At 46.4% G+C, this 18,492-nt stretch overlaps 2 protein-coding genes across 5 annotated transcripts; one reads left to right on the forward strand and one right to left on the reverse strand.

The window, feature by feature from the left end:
- Positions 1–18: 18 nt before the first annotated feature.
- On the forward strand, positions 19–4,271 carry MTRFR (mitochondrial translation release factor in rescue). Of its 3 annotated transcripts, none has more exons than XR_007207365.1 (4): positions 19–194; positions 1,066–1,373; positions 2,058–2,673; positions 3,273–4,271. XR_007207365.1 is itself a non-coding variant. In XM_048322568.1 (4 exons), the coding sequence occupies exons 2-3, from the start codon at positions 1,101–1,103 to the stop codon at positions 2,268–2,270; spliced, it is 486 nt and encodes a 161-aa protein (XP_048178525.1). In that variant the 5' UTR covers positions 20–194; positions 1,066–1,100; the 3' UTR covers positions 2,271–2,300; positions 3,273–4,271. The 3 variants fall into 3 exon arrangements, 2 of the variants coding, with proteins under 2 accessions (XP_048178525.1, XP_048178526.1); XM_048322568.1 differs by having other exon boundaries at positions 20–194; positions 2,058–2,300; XM_048322569.1 differs by lacking the exon at positions 19–194 and adding an exon at positions 330–573 and having other exon boundaries at positions 2,058–4,271.
- CDK2AP1 (cyclin dependent kinase 2 associated protein 1) lies at positions 3,553–18,220 on the reverse strand. Of its 2 annotated transcripts, none has more exons than XM_048322566.1 (4): positions 17,910–18,220; positions 7,931–8,037; positions 7,106–7,232; positions 3,553–4,395 (listed from the first exon to the last, which is right to left on the reverse strand). In XM_048322566.1, exons 1-4 carry the CDS (start codon positions 18,115–18,117, stop codon positions 4,328–4,330), a joined length of 510 nt encoding a protein of 169 aa, XP_048178523.1. In that variant the 5' UTR covers positions 18,118–18,220; the 3' UTR covers positions 3,553–4,327. The 2 variants fall into 2 exon arrangements, with proteins under 2 accessions (XP_048178523.1, XP_048178524.1); XM_048322567.1 differs by lacking the exon at positions 17,910–18,220 and adding an exon at positions 15,506–15,731.
- Positions 18,221–18,492: the final 272 nt, after the last annotated feature.

Consider the following 18,492-nt stretch of genomic DNA (forward strand, 5'->3'; position numbering starts at 1 on the left):
CGCGGCAAAGCCCGCGCGCCGCCGCCAGGGGATTGGCGCGCGCCGCCGCGCCGGTCCCCGAGAAAGCCGATTGGAGGGCGAGCACGATCCCCGCCCGCCTCGCGCAGCGATTGGCTGCCCCACATGCCAATCAGCCCGGCAGCACCGCCCTCCCCCACGGCGAGCGCGGGCGCGGCGCGGGAGGGCCGGCGGAGGTGAGCGGGGGCGGCGGGGGCGAGCGGGGCTTGACTGGGGCTTGACTGGGGCTTGACTGGGGCTTGACTGGGGCTCGACCGGTCCGGCTGGGCCTCGGTTCTCGGCTTCTCCCGGGCCGCCCCGCCCGGAGCCGCTCTCCGAGCCTAACTCCAGCCCGCAGGGCTGCTGGCAGCCGCGGGGCGGCCGCGGCCGGGCGCTGCGCTGACGGAAATTGAGTAAATTCTCGAGTGTCTTCTGTGTTTACTCCTGCTTTAGAGTTGTAGTGTCAAACAGCAGGAGTAGGCTGAGAGGGATCATAATTTTTTAAATCTTATCAAGAGTTTGCAGTCCTGGTTTCAAAACGAGCTCCTGTAAGGGGTTGGAGCCGTAGGAAACCTGGTAAATAAAGGCTCGTTCAGAACTAGGCAGAACCGCTGCTCGTTTTTCTGCATGTATTCTTTATTTAAAAACGTTACTAACTTCTGTAGTGGCCGCCAATAAAAGTTTTCTTTTAATTATTTTTTCATTTCAACAGTTAAGTTCAAATTTTCTGTTAATTGCCACGTGGCACTTCTTCACACACTGAAGTATTTTCATCTGAGTCAAATATAATATTTCAAGCATAACAGCATGTACTGTTTTAATTGCTTACCCAATGCTTTGTTGAAGACTGACACTTGACAGCAACAGGACCTGACATTCCTCATTATCCATGGGGAAAATGCACACTTCCAGGCATACCTTTGTGCCTTTGTTAATAATCTTAATACCTTGACCTTGGGAAAATAAATAAATCTGAATATTGAAATACTGCTCTATATGTGCAGCTAAAGTAGCTCATCTTAAAACGAGGATTCTCGTGGTAAACTCCACTGTCCAATTCCATTCCAGGTTTCATTCCAGAGAAGCCGTGTTGTCATTTCCGTATGAATGTTCCAAGTTTATTTCATTTTGCATTCTTACTGAGAGAGGTGCGAACACCATCATGGACACGGTGGATTTTGAGGAAGCAGCAGCTCTCTCTGCCCAGCATTCCCTTGCTTCAGGCAGCAAGAAAGAACTCTTTGAATCTCCTTGAACTAACTGAGGCAGAATTAGAAGAACAGTTTGTAAGAGGTGATGGTCCAGGAGGTCAAGCCACAAATAAGACAAACAACTGTGTTGTCCTGAAGCATATTCCATCTGGGATTGTAGTGAAGGTAATTGTGTTTTATTTTATTGAGTCACAAATTGCATCATGACTTCCAAGTCTCCTTTCAGAGTAAAGCATAATCACAATGCAGATGGCATGGAAGAAAAGTTTATATATATATAGTAAAGAATCTCAGCAAGAAGCAGTTTTGGCTGTCAGCAGATAAATAAACTTGGGGTCAGAGCTGCTTTTCCTGGCTCTGCCACCCAGTTACTGTTTTGTAGTTTTCAGTTAAATGAATCTTCCTTGTAGCTGCCATTTGGTGGCAGCTGTCACATTCCTGTCCCTCATGTGAGTTAGAATCTCTTCCTTAGCAAGTTGATCACACTCATCTGCAGATCCTTTTTAAGCATTTATCTTATCTACTTCTTGTGGATGAATACCTTGAAATTAATCTTTGCTTCCTGTCACAAGGGGAAGACACAGCTAAGTTAAACTCAAGCAGCTTTCCAAGGTAATATGGGAAGCATTAAAGATTAATGCAAAACCCAGCCTGATGAGTTACAGTAGCAAATAATTATTAAAATACATCATCTGGATATAAAAGTTGCAGCTGTTATTGGTGGGAGGATGCTCTTGGCTTGGAGAAGAGGGGATTTTCTTTACTGTAACGGTAGGAATATATAGAAAGGGAAAGCAGAAGGATAAACAGGTTAAAGTTTCAGTAAAAATGTCCTTTGTATTTCTTCAGTGTCATCAGACAAGATCAGTGGAGAAGAACCGAAAGATTGCCAGAGAAATCCTGCGGGAAAAAGTTGACCTTTTCTACAAAGGTGAAGACAGTGATGTTTTTAAAGAGAAGAAAGCATCAGAGAAGCAAAAGCAGGAGAAAAAAAGAAGAGCAAAGGAAAACCTAGAAAGGAAAAAGCTTTTTAAAGAGATGCAACAATTGGATAAGGAATAAACATGTGAAATACTGACTTGCCCTAGTAGGGTAAGAAAATTGTTTGTCATTAGACCTAAACAGAGTTTTCCAACTAACAAATGATGTAGGCCTTCATAAGCACAGCTGAAACCGCGGGTGGTGACCTGCTGTTCCTGTAAAGCTGAGGAGATAAAAGCACTCATGTATTCCTGCTTCTCCTTGCCATCATCTCATTAATCACATTTAGCAATCAGTTTTTCTGCCAGGTTCAGAAGATAAAGCAATCTTAAAATGTTAAATTTAAGATCTTAAATGTTAAAGAGGAGCTATAAGCTTTCCACCGTTGTTAACAGAGACCCAAAAAATCAATAATTTCCTTCTGTCCAGAAGACACTTTGGGCTGCTTCGTAGGAGCTCCAGCACATGAGAACAGCACTAAAAGGTTCTCACTTCCCATCCTTCCTTACTCATGCAATGCCTTCAGTGACGTAAATCCTTTATAGAGGTTTGGATACTGGTTGTGATGGTGTGAACTGAGCTGCTGATGGAAGAGACACCAGTCACTGGTTCAGATCTGTCAGCTGAACAATTGCTCTGTGCTACTCAGCTCTGAATAAAGTTTAACCAGCAACTTTCCAGATCTTACCTGGAGTGGTGCTGAGCACTGGAACACAGGGAGGGCCCTCCAGCAAGTGAGGGGTGGTCCCTCATGGCCCTCCAGTTCTGAGGTAGAATTGAGTCATTGCAGATAAAGAATGACCTGTGTTGGAAGCTGCCTCCCAAGACAACAGAGTCCAATTCATCCAAGCTGTGAATTAATTAATTAGAGTTGTTTATCTTATTTATGCTGTGCTGCACTTAGGCTTGGCCATGTTGGTACCTCCACTCATTTTGACAGTTTCCCATTTAATAAAAACAAATGCAGCTGCGTTTCCTTTGTCACCATTACTCTGAAGCCACTCCTGAAGTACATTTTTCCTGGTTTTATCCTGTTAACAACTCCAACTGCTTAACCAGAACTTCTCTTTCATTTTTGGACAGCACCCTCACCAGCTGCCACCACCAGGTTTTGGCCTTCAACAAAGACCCAAAGCCAGAGTATGGATTTTGAAGGCAACAGAGACTTCTAGAACTTCACCTCCTTCTCCCAGAGACCAACTGCACCCTGTGCCATAGGTGGAATGTTCCAGCAATCTGCAGGCCCCTTCCCTTGTCCTTTCCTGAACTCCTGCATGAAGGTTGAATTTTTATCTGTTGCCAGTTCTTGCTCCTGGAGTATGAATCTGATTAAAGTGACTGTACATAGTTTTAATACAAACTGTTAATGAAAATAAGCTTTATTACGTCAAGTAATAAATACATACAAAGATGCAAATAATAGTTTTAGTAATTTATCCAGAATGTTCCTTTTTCTTTTTTTTTTTTTTTTTTGCAAACTTTAAACTGAAATCTCCAGCCTTAATGTAGAAATCAGCTTTCCAGGACCTTGTTATTATTTAATAGGCTTCCCTGTTTTCCATATAGCTCATGCACTTTAAGTGGACTTCAAAGCACTAACAGTCATGCAAATGTTTATGCAAAATGAACAAAAAAAGGAAAAATAAGAGAAGGGAAGGGTTATTTCTAAGCAGGGTCTATGCTGTATGACAAATTGTGGCTTAGCAGACTACTAGGTACAGCATGCTATTCTGCATTTATTAAAAAAAAAATCCTTAGAGCTTATGTCAAACTTTGAAAGATTGACATTTTGGGGATAAGTGAACATAGTCAAAGGAAAAAAACAGAATGAGGCTGTGGCTGGATAAGAAGAGAACTGAAATACAGCCTGGGAGAGAAAGAGCATTCCTCTGCATGCACTTCGGTTTCCATGTTTTAGAAACATTTTAGGGAGTTTTAACGTCTTTAGAAAATGCAAACCCTCAGTAAGTTGAAAAATCCGTGGTTTTTTTCATTCTTAACTGTACATTTTTGCAAGGGCGAAACAAGAACGGTTAAACATTCAAAATAAAGGAATTTGAATGTTTCGAGAGTCAAAAAGAATAAGTGTTACTTTTTCTTCATGAAGAGATGGAAAATCTTGCAGCTGAATCAGTGGGCTAGGATCTTGCGTTTCGTTCCGTCTCGGCCAGGCATTCCCGAACTAATCCTCTAGCATGGATAATGCCTGCAAAAGAATTGGGTGTGTTTTAAATCATCCCATTCAGGCCACACTTGCAGTGACAGTCCACAGAAAGGTTTATGTATTTCTGTCCCCAGTTGCCAAGGCTACCACAGAAGGCCTCAGCTAAGGGGGACAGCCCTCACTTCCCAAATATCAGCTGCCATTAAACAAGCCTGCCTTCCCAAACTTGCATTACAAATTGAAAAGGGACTAAACCAGGAATCAGAACACAGTAAGATTTCTAAGTCTGCAGTGGCAGGTAGATCTTAATGTGCAGTGTGGGCCTACTTAATATCAAAAATTTAAGGGGGAAAAAAAAATCTTACCTACCAGTGAGTTATTTTGCTAAAGTGGAGTGAAACAAATTACAAAGTTATCTGGGGAGTCATTTTAGTAAGCTCTTAATGCCTTGGGATAGTTCTCCTCTGGGAGGATGCATCAAAATTCAAGCCATCGTAATACTGTTTAAAGACAAGTTGTGTCTCATGTAAAAATAAGAGGGGTTTTTTTATGGTGTGTGCAGAAAGTTACCTCCTAACACTGGCTCAGTTCCCAGTGTAAATCATCACCACTTTACATGCTGCCGTGTCTACTCTCATCTGATAGACATAATGTGGAATTTTCCACTACAAGCCCTGTTGCCTTGAGTTCCAGCAATCTGGACCTTGGTTCTTAATCCTGGAACTAAATGTAGATTCATGCTCACAGAGCTGCTGAAAGAACAGAGCTTGAGATAGATGTTAAAATGAGAGATGGACAGATTTTTCTACAACAAAGGAGGTTTATATTTTGCTGACTAGGCAAGATAGAGGGTGATTTCTCTGCTCAATCATGCTCCTTAACAAGGTGGAGAAAGGGCAGTAAGGCAATAGATGGTTAATCTCGAGAGATAATGGCTTCTGTTTCTAGAAGGCTGCTAGCCCTGATCACAGCAGCAGCCTACTGACCTGGGAGGACTTGATGAGTGCAAGGCTTTGCAGAGGGTTAAACTGCCACGGACAAGGAAAGCTGCAGCTGTGGGATGCAGAAACACAAACTCAAAGCCGTGTGTTAGACCTGGATCTGGTGGCAGGATGCCCAGTTTATGCAGCAGAACTACTCTGAATAATGTAGAACACTGGGAATTTGGCCAGTTTTAGAGGTCAGTATCTGTGCTTAGGAGCTGGGGACAGGGACTTTATTCAGGGATAACCTCCATGGCCACGGAGGCGGCAGTCACGTGGTTACCCTCAATCACTTCTGCTCTCACACTTGCACATGCTCCTTCAGCCATCAGACTCCCAAAATGGAAAGAGAGGTACCTTTGTGACCAAAAGATGGCAGCAAAAAGTATTTATTTAGGATTTTGTGCAACACTGGCAAGTCACAGTGGCAGCGTTGTTTCTTAAACCTAAGATGCTGCAAGAAGCAGCAAAGCAACTTTTTCCTCACGGAACGAAACCATCCAACTCAGAGAATGTCTGCATCTCTCTCAGTCTCTCTCGAGCTGTCCCCATTAGCCTGTTGCCATTCATGATCTATTAATACTGACTCAGGCAATGCAATAAAGAGAGACTCCAGCAACATTGATTTTAGCTGGGCCAGATTCCACTTACCACTCATCAGCAGACTTTATTGCATCCTTTCCCAGAACAGCTACTAGTCATTTTATTGCATGTCATGGCAGATATATTACTCTTCCATAATGGTTGAGCCTTAAATAAAGCTTTGTAGTCTCGGGTAAATGTAAGGGGGATTTGCAAGGTGGTGAAGTTCGTCTGTTACAATAACATTCCCATTCCAGGTTGAAGGCATGAGCCAATCTCAGCAGAAGGACCACAGGAAGGAAGGAAGAAGTAACCATGTCATGCTGGAAGACAGGACTGCCAGTACAACTGTTGTCTGTGGCCTTCCAGGGTCATTTCAGGAGCTGGAGCAGTGGAATGTCCCACTGCTCCTTCAGAAATATCCCTGCACGTCCGCTGCAGAGGACAATGTCAGGCTGATGTCAGCAGTGGGGCATGTGGGGGTTTCCTTTACACTTCAAGGAAAGGGCATTTATTACCCCTTTTAGCTGACAAAGCAAAGCTGGAGAGACTCATCAGCCAGCCCTAAAAGCTGCTCTGTCCCTTACTAGTGGACTTTTAATGGCATGCACTTGACAGCAGGTAACGGAGCCTAGGCAGCCCCACTCTCCACAGAGAGAGAACGTTCATGTTTGACATCTCAGTCTGAACAGCCTTCCCTAACACCTCTTTGGGGGTTTTTTGTAGCTCTTTTCTCCACCATCCTCGGTGTGAACTACCACAATGTTGTATTTCTTTAGGCAAAATCTACTTCAGTAAAGATTCCTGGGCCAAGTAGATGGGAGATGTGTATGAGAAGAAGCAAACAATGCTTGGATTTTGGAGAGGGGGGAGAAAAGGGAATTGAAACGCCAAGTAAATCACCAGGAGCCTGAAAGAATGTATCCCTAGATGTTCTACAGTAAGGTCTGGATTATTAACTGAAACTCCCTGTGTGCACATAAGACACATTTTGTCACTGTTTATCTGTCAAATACAGCATGGACAGAGCATCAAAAGGCTTCAGTTGCTGGTTAATACTCCCACTTTCAAGAGGAGATCAAGCTGTCTCCTTTCAAAGGAAACAGTTGTCATGAAGCTATATACAAGTAGTCAGTGCACAAAGTGTATGAGACACAATTATTTTCTAAAATAAGTTTAAATGTTACCTCTTTTTAGCCTCTCCATCGCACTTTTACTCCCAGCATATGTAGGTCTAATCTCTTTTCCTAATTCTTCTATGATAGCTAGAAGTTCTGCATATTTGCTCTGTGGTACTTGACTGCTGCTGGTACCCTGCAGTTGAAAGTAGCATAATGTCAATCAAATACTGTAAAATCAAAACAATTACAAGAAACACCAAGTGGAAGTTTATGGAAGACCAGAAATAGCCCTGTAAATCTCTTTTTAAAAGAACAGAATTTCAAGATTATTATATAAACATGATTTTCTTTATTGAAATTGCTGCTGCAGTTGGACATGATGCTACGTGCCCTTCAAAAATTGGGATCAACTGGGAGGATGCAACTCAAGCCTTGGCCTTAAGGTGAAGCAGAAGTTAAAACACTCCTGCAAACCCAGCAAACTGGGAACTGCTTATTTAACCCTGTTTCTGGTTTTTCAGTGTTACAGTGTATATTTTATGAAGAAGTTAGCCAGGCAGAGAGAGTGAGAAGATAAAACAAAACTGTATAGAAATACTGGGTTTTAACAAATAACTTTAAAATATGTAAGTGCCCTTACAGAACATAATTCAAGACGTGTTTCTCTGCGACTCAGACTGGATGGGACAGATAATTAGGAACCAACCTCACTCAGCACTCGGCTTAGCCTAATTTGATCCCCAGACATGTGCGAGGAAGCATTCTGCCATTTGGGTTTGATTTCAGACCTTGGTGGGAGGGAGGAACACCTCAGATTACAGGCCACAATCCCTGCTACTATGCAAATGTAGGGTCAGTGATCTGATTAAAGGAAAATAAGCAGAGCTGTACCTGCATCCCCTGTGTATAGCCTAGAGATGGAGGGCCGTAGTCGTTTATGAGCTGTCTGTATTGCGCCGATGTTGCCATACTTGTGGAGGGAGAGTGAACACTCCCAGCTGCAGAGAGAAAAGAGAAAAAAAAACCCTGCTATTATCTAAAGATTAATTAGTCTGTTACATTGGGACACATTTTAATCACTTGTTCCTAAAGCTGTGACCTCTCACCTTTGTCTAAGATCACTAATGACATTTCCGAGCGTCACTGCTAGGAAGAGAATGGCTGAATTAATGCTTCTCTCATGTTTGATGAACACTTGGAAACAGCACAGCCTGCAGCATTATCAGTGCAAATTGTTTGCCTAAAAGTGAAGCAGAGTGTAGCATGACAGGTTGTTCTGCCTAGACAAACTCTAAGTATTAAGGAGCCCTATTTTTGCATATATACATTCCACACAGATGAGTCTAATGTGCTGTGCTATTTTTATTTTTTCAGTGCAAGTTATCTGAAAGTAATTTTGCAACTCAAAGTGTCATCACATGGTCAAAGCAAGTTACCCTCAGTACTATTTTCAGCCAATGCCAGAACTATTCCTAGGGAACAGTCAGTTGAGGTACATCAGATCTGCTGCTCATTGTGCGACATCGGAGGCGAGGAGTGCTACCATTATTCCTCTTTGTGTGATATCAAACATTTTTAGCCAGTCAAATTGTGCTGTATAAGTAGATCAAAGGGAAAATAACATCACTTTGTGTTATGGTTACTTTTTCCAAAGTTATAAAAGATTATATTCACATCTGATAAGTTTTGAGTCAGTTATGAGCTCCAGAAACAGACTCTAATGTCATCACTGACAAACTGCTCCAGAAATGAACAATCAAAACACTTTCTCCCCCTTGTCCCACAATGGTAAGAATTTGGGTTTGAGAAAAAATTGTTAGACTTTTTTGTAAGGGGCTTAATTATGCTGCCCACTTCACAACTGTACTAAAAAGCCTGCTGGTTATGCACTTGGGAGCAAGGGAGCATCACAGCACAGAACTTCTTCACTCTTGCAGCTCAAGTGCCCTTGCATCCATGGATGCTGCTGTCTTTGCCTGTAGGCACAGACACAGACTGCCTGCTGTCTGGAAATATCTCCCCCCTTACAAACTCCTTTGCTGAAAATTCCCAACTGTCTTTCATATGAGGAACAGATCTCATTTACCAGCCTTCATTTAAATCTAAATTAAACTGATGCTAAAAGTCACTGGGGCTCAGAACTATGTAAATCTCTAGCTTTGTTTTAAAGTTGCAAATGATTTCATTCCTATTTTCCCCTCTCTAAAAAAAGAAAGGGCCAGCAGTTACTCTGTAACAAGCTCTGCTGAACATAGTGGAAAAGACTCTTGTCCTCAGCCGGGAAGTCTCTTTCCACTTCAGTTATCACAGGATATCACTGAGGTGTCTTCTTCATTACAAGAAGAGAGCATGTTCTTAATTTTTACTAGTTAACCACATGTGAAATCCCAAAAAGCCAAATTGGGCTGGCCACTAGGTCACCTTAAAGAAAGCAAGGTTTCTCTTTGTCTTTAACAAAGCTGCTAAATTTTATGTCATTACAACCTGTAGTTTCATCACTGAGGTTTCACACGGAGCTAATTTTGCTTAAGCATAGTAAAACCCCCCCAAACCAACACCCTCATAGAGTAGGGCACTGTAGGAACACCACAGTTGTCAGCTACTCTCTCAATTAGTTCTTCACACTATCAGCTCAAAATACACACACAAGTGTAAGATTTCTGTATGTGAAACTCAGTATTTCAAGTCCAGATGACTGAATTTCAACAATTACTGAACATGACACAACAGCAAACCACATCGTTTTTCCAAGGACTTCAAAATGCTTCAAAAACATTAATGAGCCCCTTGTGCTGCAAGGTAAGAAGGTTTAATTACCTCAATTAAGCAGAGAAAGGCTTAAGCGATTTTTCCTCATGTACAATAAAACAAAAGACCCATCCTGCAAAGACTTGTCTCTGAACTGTTGTTGCAAGCAGTCACATACAAGACCTGGGAGCTCCAAACTGGATGTGAATAAGGCAAGGACTCCAATGACCAGGCTCAAGAATCCTGATCTACCCACCAAGAAAAACTGAGCTGCAGCCCATACAAAACGATGAGCAACTTATTGATCCCTTATGGGTTGATGATAACATATTGGTTAAGCATATCAGGAAATGGTGGGCACTGGAACAAGCTCCCCAGGGAAGTGGTCACAGTGCTAAGCCTGAGTTCAAGAAGCATTTGGATAATGCTCTCAGGCACATGGCGTGAGTCTCAGGCTGTCCTGTGCAGGGCCAGTTGTTTGACTCAATGATTCTGATGGGTCCCTTCCAACTCAGCATATTCTATGATATCATAGCACAGATAATTTAGTGATTGTTTCACATTCTGTTAATTTAAGCAATGACACGCACTTGGTCTGCAGGAAATAACACAGCAGGCTATGTCTAGATAAAAGAGAAAAGCTCTCCTAGAAACGTGAGGTGCCAGGACAAAGCAGTGAGTGGATCTGGGACCCAGAAAAGTTTCACGGACATAGAAACAGGCTGGTGTCAGCACGGGAGTTTGACCCCAGCAGTGACCCTCGGTCAAGAGCGAGGGACAAAAGCAAGCGAGGAACTTTGAGGAGGCGGCGGTGAGGCAGGAGCGGGGCTGGCTGGGGCGGGATGCGCGGAGCAGCCGGGGCGGTGCAGAGCTGCGCTGCAGACACTAGAGGCCATCGCTGAGTGCGCCGGGCCCTGCCAAGTGACAGAGCGTGGTAACCATGGTGAGTTTACCCGTTTCTTTGCAGTCTGCATCAAAAATGTAATAAGACATAATGCCATGCGCCGACCACTTTATCAGCAGCAGCAGCAGGCCCAGAGAACAAAGAAAAGGATTTGGCTTGGCCGCGGTACCAGCCTCCATACATCCGTGTCAGAAGTTGTGCCAGTCAAACTCAGCTGGAGGGGGGGAAAAAATGAAAAATCCTTGATTTCACCTCAATTTAAAACGATGCGATCATGAAAATGAAATTAATTGGGGGGGTATTAGTATCTCACAGGGCAACAAACCTTGAGCTTTTTGACCTATCACTTTGTATGTTAATCTCAAGGAGAAGCCCTGGGTCTTGGATGACTGTTACTCAATTAACCCAAAATTCATCTGCGTGTCTGAACAGCCTGTGTATCTCGGATTAAAAAAAAAAATCACCAGATATTGCTATTATAGCTAGAAAGATAAATTAGGCCAGGAAGTCTCATAGTCAATACCCAGTCAAAAATCGGTGTGATGATTAGGTATTCACTAGAGAGAAAAAAGGAGGGGGGATCTAAATTGAGGCTTGCTCTCTCTAACGTTAAAATGACAATGGAGACAGTTAAGAACTGACAGAATCGAAAAGGGAGTGTGCTTGGTACTGAATTTCAGTGACACCCTGTATCACATCCCAAATTGTCTTAGTGCTTGCTGTTGTTTAAAACCTAAATTAATACACACACTTTCCTCCCTTCACTTTCCCAATTAAATGTACACAAAACCTTGCAGGTCCCCACTTATTCTAGTGCCAACAATGTCTTTTATTTCTGTATTCAAGCAGAAGACTACCAGAAGCATTTTTCTCCACAAAAATATAGTGTTTTTCTTATTAATTAATATTAATCTTTATTAATTATGGGAGGGTACAGCAAACAGAAATTAGATTTTGTTATCAAAATCTCTTCCTTCCAGCAGTCTCTCTGAGCCCAAATTAACACCCTGAGAGACAAAGGATCTCAAATCAATCTTTGTTTGCCTAAACTCCCACTGACCAGGAATCTTCTCATTAATTTCTGATAGGTTTGTAGGGATCCCTTCAGCTCCAAGCCTGAGCAATGATGACCAATTTGCTGCTTCAAGTTTTAATTCTTAATTCTATTACTGCTGCTTGCTGGAAAAATAACTGGGAAGGCAGCTTGCTGAGCACCCTGAAGGGAGGAGCAGGAGCAGGAGCAGGAACACTTGGGTACACTCACCTGATCCACTCTGGCAGATGCCAAGGCATTTACAGAACTCAGCTGCCCCCCTGTTCTACAGGCAGCAAAGGAAAACCAGGAACAGTCACACAACTCACTGAGTTACTTGTGTAGGACTGACTTAGGCCAAGGGCCAACCCCACTGGATATGTGTTTCTCTACTGCCCTGTGCTTTGTAAGGTCCTATAAAACCACAAAGGCAAACTCCTGCCATTTTACAGACTCTTTCTACGCACGAACACAAGAGCATGTAAGAAGAGGTACCTGTAGCCTGGACTTTATCCAGGGCGCATGGTGCAGTCTGGGGAATCTCAACACTTCTCCCTCTGTTTCACAGACCCTCCAAGCTGAGGCTGCTTGAAACATCGAGGCTGTGGCCATTTCAGTGGCCTGTGGTCACCACCTCCCCAGAGTGCTGGAGGTTACTGCCTCTGCCACACGCTGTGGGACCTTCTCATGGGCTTCAGGTGATGGCAGTTGGAGTCCTGACCATATGGGGTACCAAACAACGAGGCTGGAATATTTTAACTGAGAGGATATAAATTCTTCTGTCCTAAACTAGACAACTTTGCAAGAAAACACATGAGAAATCCTCCTGGAGCTGCTTTGCCAATGCACACTGTGAGGCATCCTCGAGCACCAAGGGAGAGGTAACAGCTTCACCCAGCACAGCTATTTCTGCAGCAAGTAGCTGAACACAGCTGTAGTGTTTTGGCTGACTACAAGAATATTTTATTCCTTAGCCCTCTACACACTTTGGTTTGAGTTCAGCAAGAGCTCCTTGCCATCCATGGGACACCACATGCATGTCTACACAAGTAGATCCACTGAACAGCCAAGCCACACTCTGAATTCTAACAGCAGTTGCCAACCCAGAGCTCAAACAGACAGCCCCCATTCTCCCCAACCTTCCCATAAATTTTTAAATTTAAAATAATGGACCCTGTTCTCATTTGCACAAACTATTCCTTAGAGCACTGGCTGTGAAAATTGTATTTTCGCCCACTATTTCTCCCTTGAACAGCCCTTGTGGAAGAAACAGACCTTTCTTTGAATAAAACTATTTCCTTTTAAAAAAACACAGTGCACAGACACATAAATATGTTCTCAAGAACTAGGACATTCTTTATCATAACAGCCAGAGGCCTTGCTCTTTTGATCTGTCACACTCTGGGCCTTTCCTCTAGTACTCTCGTGCTATTTAATCTTTCCATGTGGATAACGGTCATGGTTTATGTCTCCTCTTCCTACCCTCCTGTCTCTTTTTTTATCAGAAAAACAAAAGCCAGTCCCTTGACTCCCCACCATTCTTCTTTCCTTGCTTAAGCTATTCCTACACTAGCAAGTTATTTGGCACCACAAGGAACAGATCAAAAGATGAAAGCATTTGGTACATGTACACCACATGTAGTTGGCCTGAGGGGGTATGACTTAAGGTTAGATTTTAGTCTGGTCCCCCAGACTAGGGGGGTATGGTTCAAAGCTGTGCCATCTTTGGTTTGGATCTTTGTGTTCCCATTGAAAGGGATGGAGCATCAGTGTTGCACAACTGGAGCAGAGCTTCTGGACCATTTTTATCCAAAAGGAATCCAGTTAGCATGAACCCAAACCACTGTGTAGCTGGGTGGGGACCATGCACAGATTCGCTGACTGTGAAAACCACATCTTTGCTCTCAAGCAAAACACTCAGGTAGACAAAGCCAAAAATGCCAGTTTTCTAAACGCCCAAACAAGTCCACTTGAAAATCGCTAATTCTGAAACATGTTTGGAGAGCTTCTTTTTACATCATACTTAACTTCACATGGACTTCAAGAGGTCAGGGATCCAGCAAATTTCAGTCTGAATTGGAGAGGGGAGCGTATCTCCTAGAAAATATCCCCTCTGCTAAGGCACAAACACTTTGCTCTCTGTTCTGCCTACAAAGAGTATTCTTTCCAGTACTCCCACTCCAAAAACAACCTCTCAATATGGTCAACAATATCAAACAGAAGCTGTCTCTGTAAAGGGCGACAAGCAAGCCATGTGCTCAAGCAAGTCTGCACTGCAGTGCTGAGAACATAAGGGCCAGCCTCGTGTGCTGGTATCGTTTCTCAGGACTGAATGGAACTGGTCTCTCCAGTTGCGAGCTACAGCCCCAGCCACGGAAATTCTTTTCATTTCACCTCCCAGGGAGAATTTGCACTTTTCACAAGAAACTTGTGGTTGCTGTGAGGTGTGGCAGGTGCACCTTTGGTCCTACAGCAGCTACAGCAGCACTCGTACAGGTCACCACCTGTTCACGTGGAGCCAAGACACAGCTCCTTCCCTTGTCACTATCAGCTGGAATTGCTGTTTCCAGACCCTACAGATGACAGTTTTAAAGCTTTGTTACACAAACAGGATTTTGTCTCAAAAGCTGACATTTCTGCAAGAATGAGAATAAAAGTAAAGGAAAATCCCAAGCTGTTTCTGCTAGCTTCTGTATCTTGAAACACATTTTCTCTGACCTGCGCTTACTCTAAACAAAATAGGAATGCTGGTGAATATCCACTGAACCAGAAAACACATGGAAACATGGTGAAAAACAAACTACAGACCTGTTCACAGCTGGTGTAAGTGTCTAGTTCAACTTAAGTCAGTGGAGATGCTCTACTTCACCTCAGCTCAGCAGCTGCTCCCTTACAGAGAAATAGTCAAACAATATGAAACACAAGACAGATGAGGAGGAAACAGTACTTTCCCAGGAATCGGTAGGATAAGCAAGAGAAGACAAACAAATCAAAACACGGTTGTTAGAAGAGGTAACAGAGGTTCCCCTGGGACACTGCAGGGTCAGGTGAGGCTGGGAAGGTAGAGCCACTACAGGTCCCTAACAGAGCACCTTTTTACAGCCCAGGCACAGAAGGTGCTTGTGCAGGAGATTAAATGGGGCTCACCAAGCACAGGCAGCTTGGAATTGAAAGCCTGGGGTACTACATGCAGGAACCCAATTCCCTGAGCACAGGCCCTCCAGGAAGGTGACTTCAGACAAAATTGAGACAAAACACTGCAAGCCTGGTTTCAGCCACCCTGGGCCAAGTGTCAGCACTGACCTGGGCAATGGGGAACAGAAACAGGCACTGAATTCTGCAGTGACAACACATTCTCCTTCCCTCAGCCTGGTGTAAGGCAGAGGAGTCAGCACCCAGATGCTTCCAGCATCCTGAGTCACTTGTGGAGCAGCTGCATTTTCCTCACCCGCAGTCATCCCCAGATCTGCCGACAACCCACAGAGGTTTCCTCCCCGTATTTCCTCCCCCACACACAGCTCCTCTCCCTCCGGACTTCAGTCCAGGACTGGATTCCCAAAACATGCTCCCATGCAAGAACAGAGCCCAGGCACCCACCAACCACAACTGCTTCATCTCACTGATGTGCAGTTTAAGTATAATTTTGCAGAGTGGCTACTCTCAGCCTCAACTTGAAAGGAGTTTGCTCTGCAGCAAGGACGCGGCTCCAAGAGCTGAGTCGACACTGCCTTCCCAAATACTCCTGCACCAGAAGCCCTGCACTGCAGGGAAGCAGCATTACCTCCCAGAGGAAAATCCCTGTGAGATCCACAGCTGCCCAGAGCCCTCCGTCGGCCGAGACCAAAATATTCAGCATTCATACAGAGAGGCTTCTGCAGGGCTGATTTCAGGCCAAAAGGGACAGATTTCCTGTTTTCCTCTCCTCTGCAGGACGGTGGGGGGGGGGGGGGTCCTTCACCCCAGGTTTGGAAGCAAACCTAGGATTTATCCTCCTGGCTGGGGGGCATTTAATTTAGGCACAATAGAGAAGCAATCTCCTCCAAATCAGAATTAAGCTCCAGAAAGGAGGGGGCCATTTGCAGTCATATCACTCTGAATGCGATATGTGCAACTGCAAGGACTGCTTTGTCTAAGTCCCTTGGCCTTAGGCCACGGTGCTGGCAATACCACTAGCTAGAGGAAGAGCTGGTGCGTGAGGATAATGGCAGAAGACAGGGAGGGAAGAGAGAGCCCATTTTGGATTCAGAGGAGGACGTTCTTTCATTGAAAAGATTCTGGGGGTGTTGAGGATGATCCGAACTCAGAAGAGAGGACAACTTAGACAAGAATAGTTCCAGCATGACAGCAAACTGCTGCTAACTTGCCGATACAAGGGGAAAAGGAGGGTGGGAGAGAAGGGGAAGATAAAACTGCATGAAAGAATCCAAAGCCCTGATCGCAGCCGGAGCATTGGAAAGCACAGACACGGCACCGAGAGGGCTGGAGACAGAAACTTCACTGCTCGGCTCGCATTGTGCGTGGCATGTCTGAGCCGGGATTTTGCAGTCCCTGCTCGCAGAGCAGCCAGACTCGGATCCCCCCCCACTGCATGACCTAATCCCCACCCCTCACCCACCATCGCAAAATACCACCTTTGTTTTCCCTGCAATTTTACGGCTGTTCCGGAGAGCAAGGCACAGGTTCTCGTGGGAGCCGACAGGGGAACGGTTTCCCTTGCTGGGCTTTGTTTTGTTTCTTTTTTTTTTTTCCCTCCGGTGACACTTCTGCTTTTTGTCAAAAATCCTCGGCACATCCCCTGCTCGCTGACCCCTCCGCAGAGCAGCACTCGGGCCCACCGTGCTCCCCACACACGACCCCGGCACCCCGAGCCTTTGCACCCTCGCAGCCCCACCGAGCTCAGCTCCGCGCAGGATCGAGGTGGCACAGCCACCTCGGCTCATCCACCAGCTGGTGACGATCCCTTGCAGTAAAATATGATTGTTGCTCTCCTGGTAGCTAGAATAGAGATGCATCCCGGAGATCCCTTTCGCTCCTCAGCCTACCAGGATTACAACCACTAACGGTGCTGTAAAAATCACCCAGGCACATCTCCCTCCCTCCTTAACCCAACTCCAAAACTTTTTCTCAGGGAAAAAGAAAAAAAAATTAGCCTGATTTGTGGCTGTGTGATGCCAGTCCTTAAGGCTGGGCTGCGGGGATGGGAGACAGGAATGCGATTTCTTTAAGTCAGAACCAACTTCTCCATTTTGGTGCTGTTTAATCGGAGCCGACGCGCACAGATTAGCGAGATCCCCTCCAAATATCCCACAGCGAAGCAATTGCTGCTGCGGCTTTGTTCAGGCTGCACCGACTCACACACGGAGACCCGATGTACAGCAGCACCGCAGCACCGGCAAAAACCCGCCCGCTGATGCCTTCGGAAATCGGGAAGAGAAAAACGGGGGAACGTAGTTTCAAAAAAAAAAAAGGCAAAAAGTTAATGCTGTCAAGGAAACTTTTTAAAGAGGAAAGTTAGAAGGACTCCTGTACAAACCCAAGGATGAACAGTGATTTTTAAACAGGAGTTTTTTCAGGAATAGTGCGATCCCTGTGTGCCCCCCCCATCCCCAAAAAATCTCCAGCGAGCGGAGAGGGCTCCTCCGCCCGGGATGCGGAGGAGACTCCGAGAAGGGAGCGCTGACCGAGGGTCGCCCCGAGGCGCTGGCGGTGCCTCCGCCGGCGGAGGTCCGGGGTCCGGGGCTCCCCTTCGGCCCGCGGAGCGCGGCCCGGGGCGGCCCCGCCGCCGGAGGAGGCGTGAGGCGAGGCGAGGCACGGGGCGAGCGGCCGCACTTGCGGCGTCCCGCCAGCAGCGGTCCTCGCTGAGGCGCCGCCGGAATATTCCTGATCCAGATCAATCAGCCGCCCCGGGGAGCCGAGCATGGAGGAAACCCGGCGGCCGGAGCCCCGGAGCGGCGGCGGCGGCGGCGCGGGGCCGGGCGGGCGCGGTGCCCGGCGCGGGGGCGGCGCGGAGCGGGGCTGGCGGCGCCGGCCGGCGGGCGGGCGGGCGCGGGTAATGGCGGCGCGGAGCCGCTGCCCCGCCATACCGGACTGGGCACAAACTCGAGTCCGGGGCTTCCCCCAGGTGCCGGTGCGGCACCCGCCGCTCGCCTCCCAAACTTGCCACCCAGTTGCCGCCGCGGACTTACCCGGGTTGAGGGGAGTCCCGGGGATGTGGGCGTTCAAGTTGGGCTTGTAAGACATTCCCAGAGACATGGCCAGCGGGAGGAGGAGAAGCGTCCTGAAATTCAGCGAAGCGTCTCCGTGTCTCCCAGACACTTTGGGTTGTTTACAGCAGTAGCAGCACCGGCAAATATGGCCGTCAGTTATATTGACACCCACAATGCAATATATCATCCATACATCATGAGGAGACGCGGATCCAAAAACTTTGGGGGAGAGCCGGCAGCCACCCGCCGCGGCCGCCCGGCGCCCCGCGCACCGCGGCGCGGAGGGCGGGGGCGCGGCGGGCGGGGGCGCGGCGGGGGTGCGCGGCCATCCCCTCACAGACAATGGAGCTCCCCTCAGGGACCGCCGGCAGGGAGCGGGGCGGGCGGGCGGCGGCGGCGGCGGCGCGGAGCCCGGCGGCGGCGCAGGGGGGGCTGTTTTAATTAACTTCGGAAAGTTTTGGCACAAGTTGCGGTTTTGGCCGGGCTGTGCCCGCGGCGGGCGGCGGCCCCTGTCAGCTGCGGGCGTCCCTCAGGGCGGCCCGCGCGCCGCCGCCTTCCCGCC

Source organism: Corvus hawaiiensis, chromosome 18 (genome assembly GCF_020740725.1).
Source record: "Corvus hawaiiensis isolate bCorHaw1 chromosome 18, bCorHaw1.pri.cur, whole genome shotgun sequence".
In the NCBI taxonomy this organism is placed as follows: Eukaryota; Metazoa; Chordata; class Aves; order Passeriformes; family Corvidae; genus Corvus; species Corvus hawaiiensis.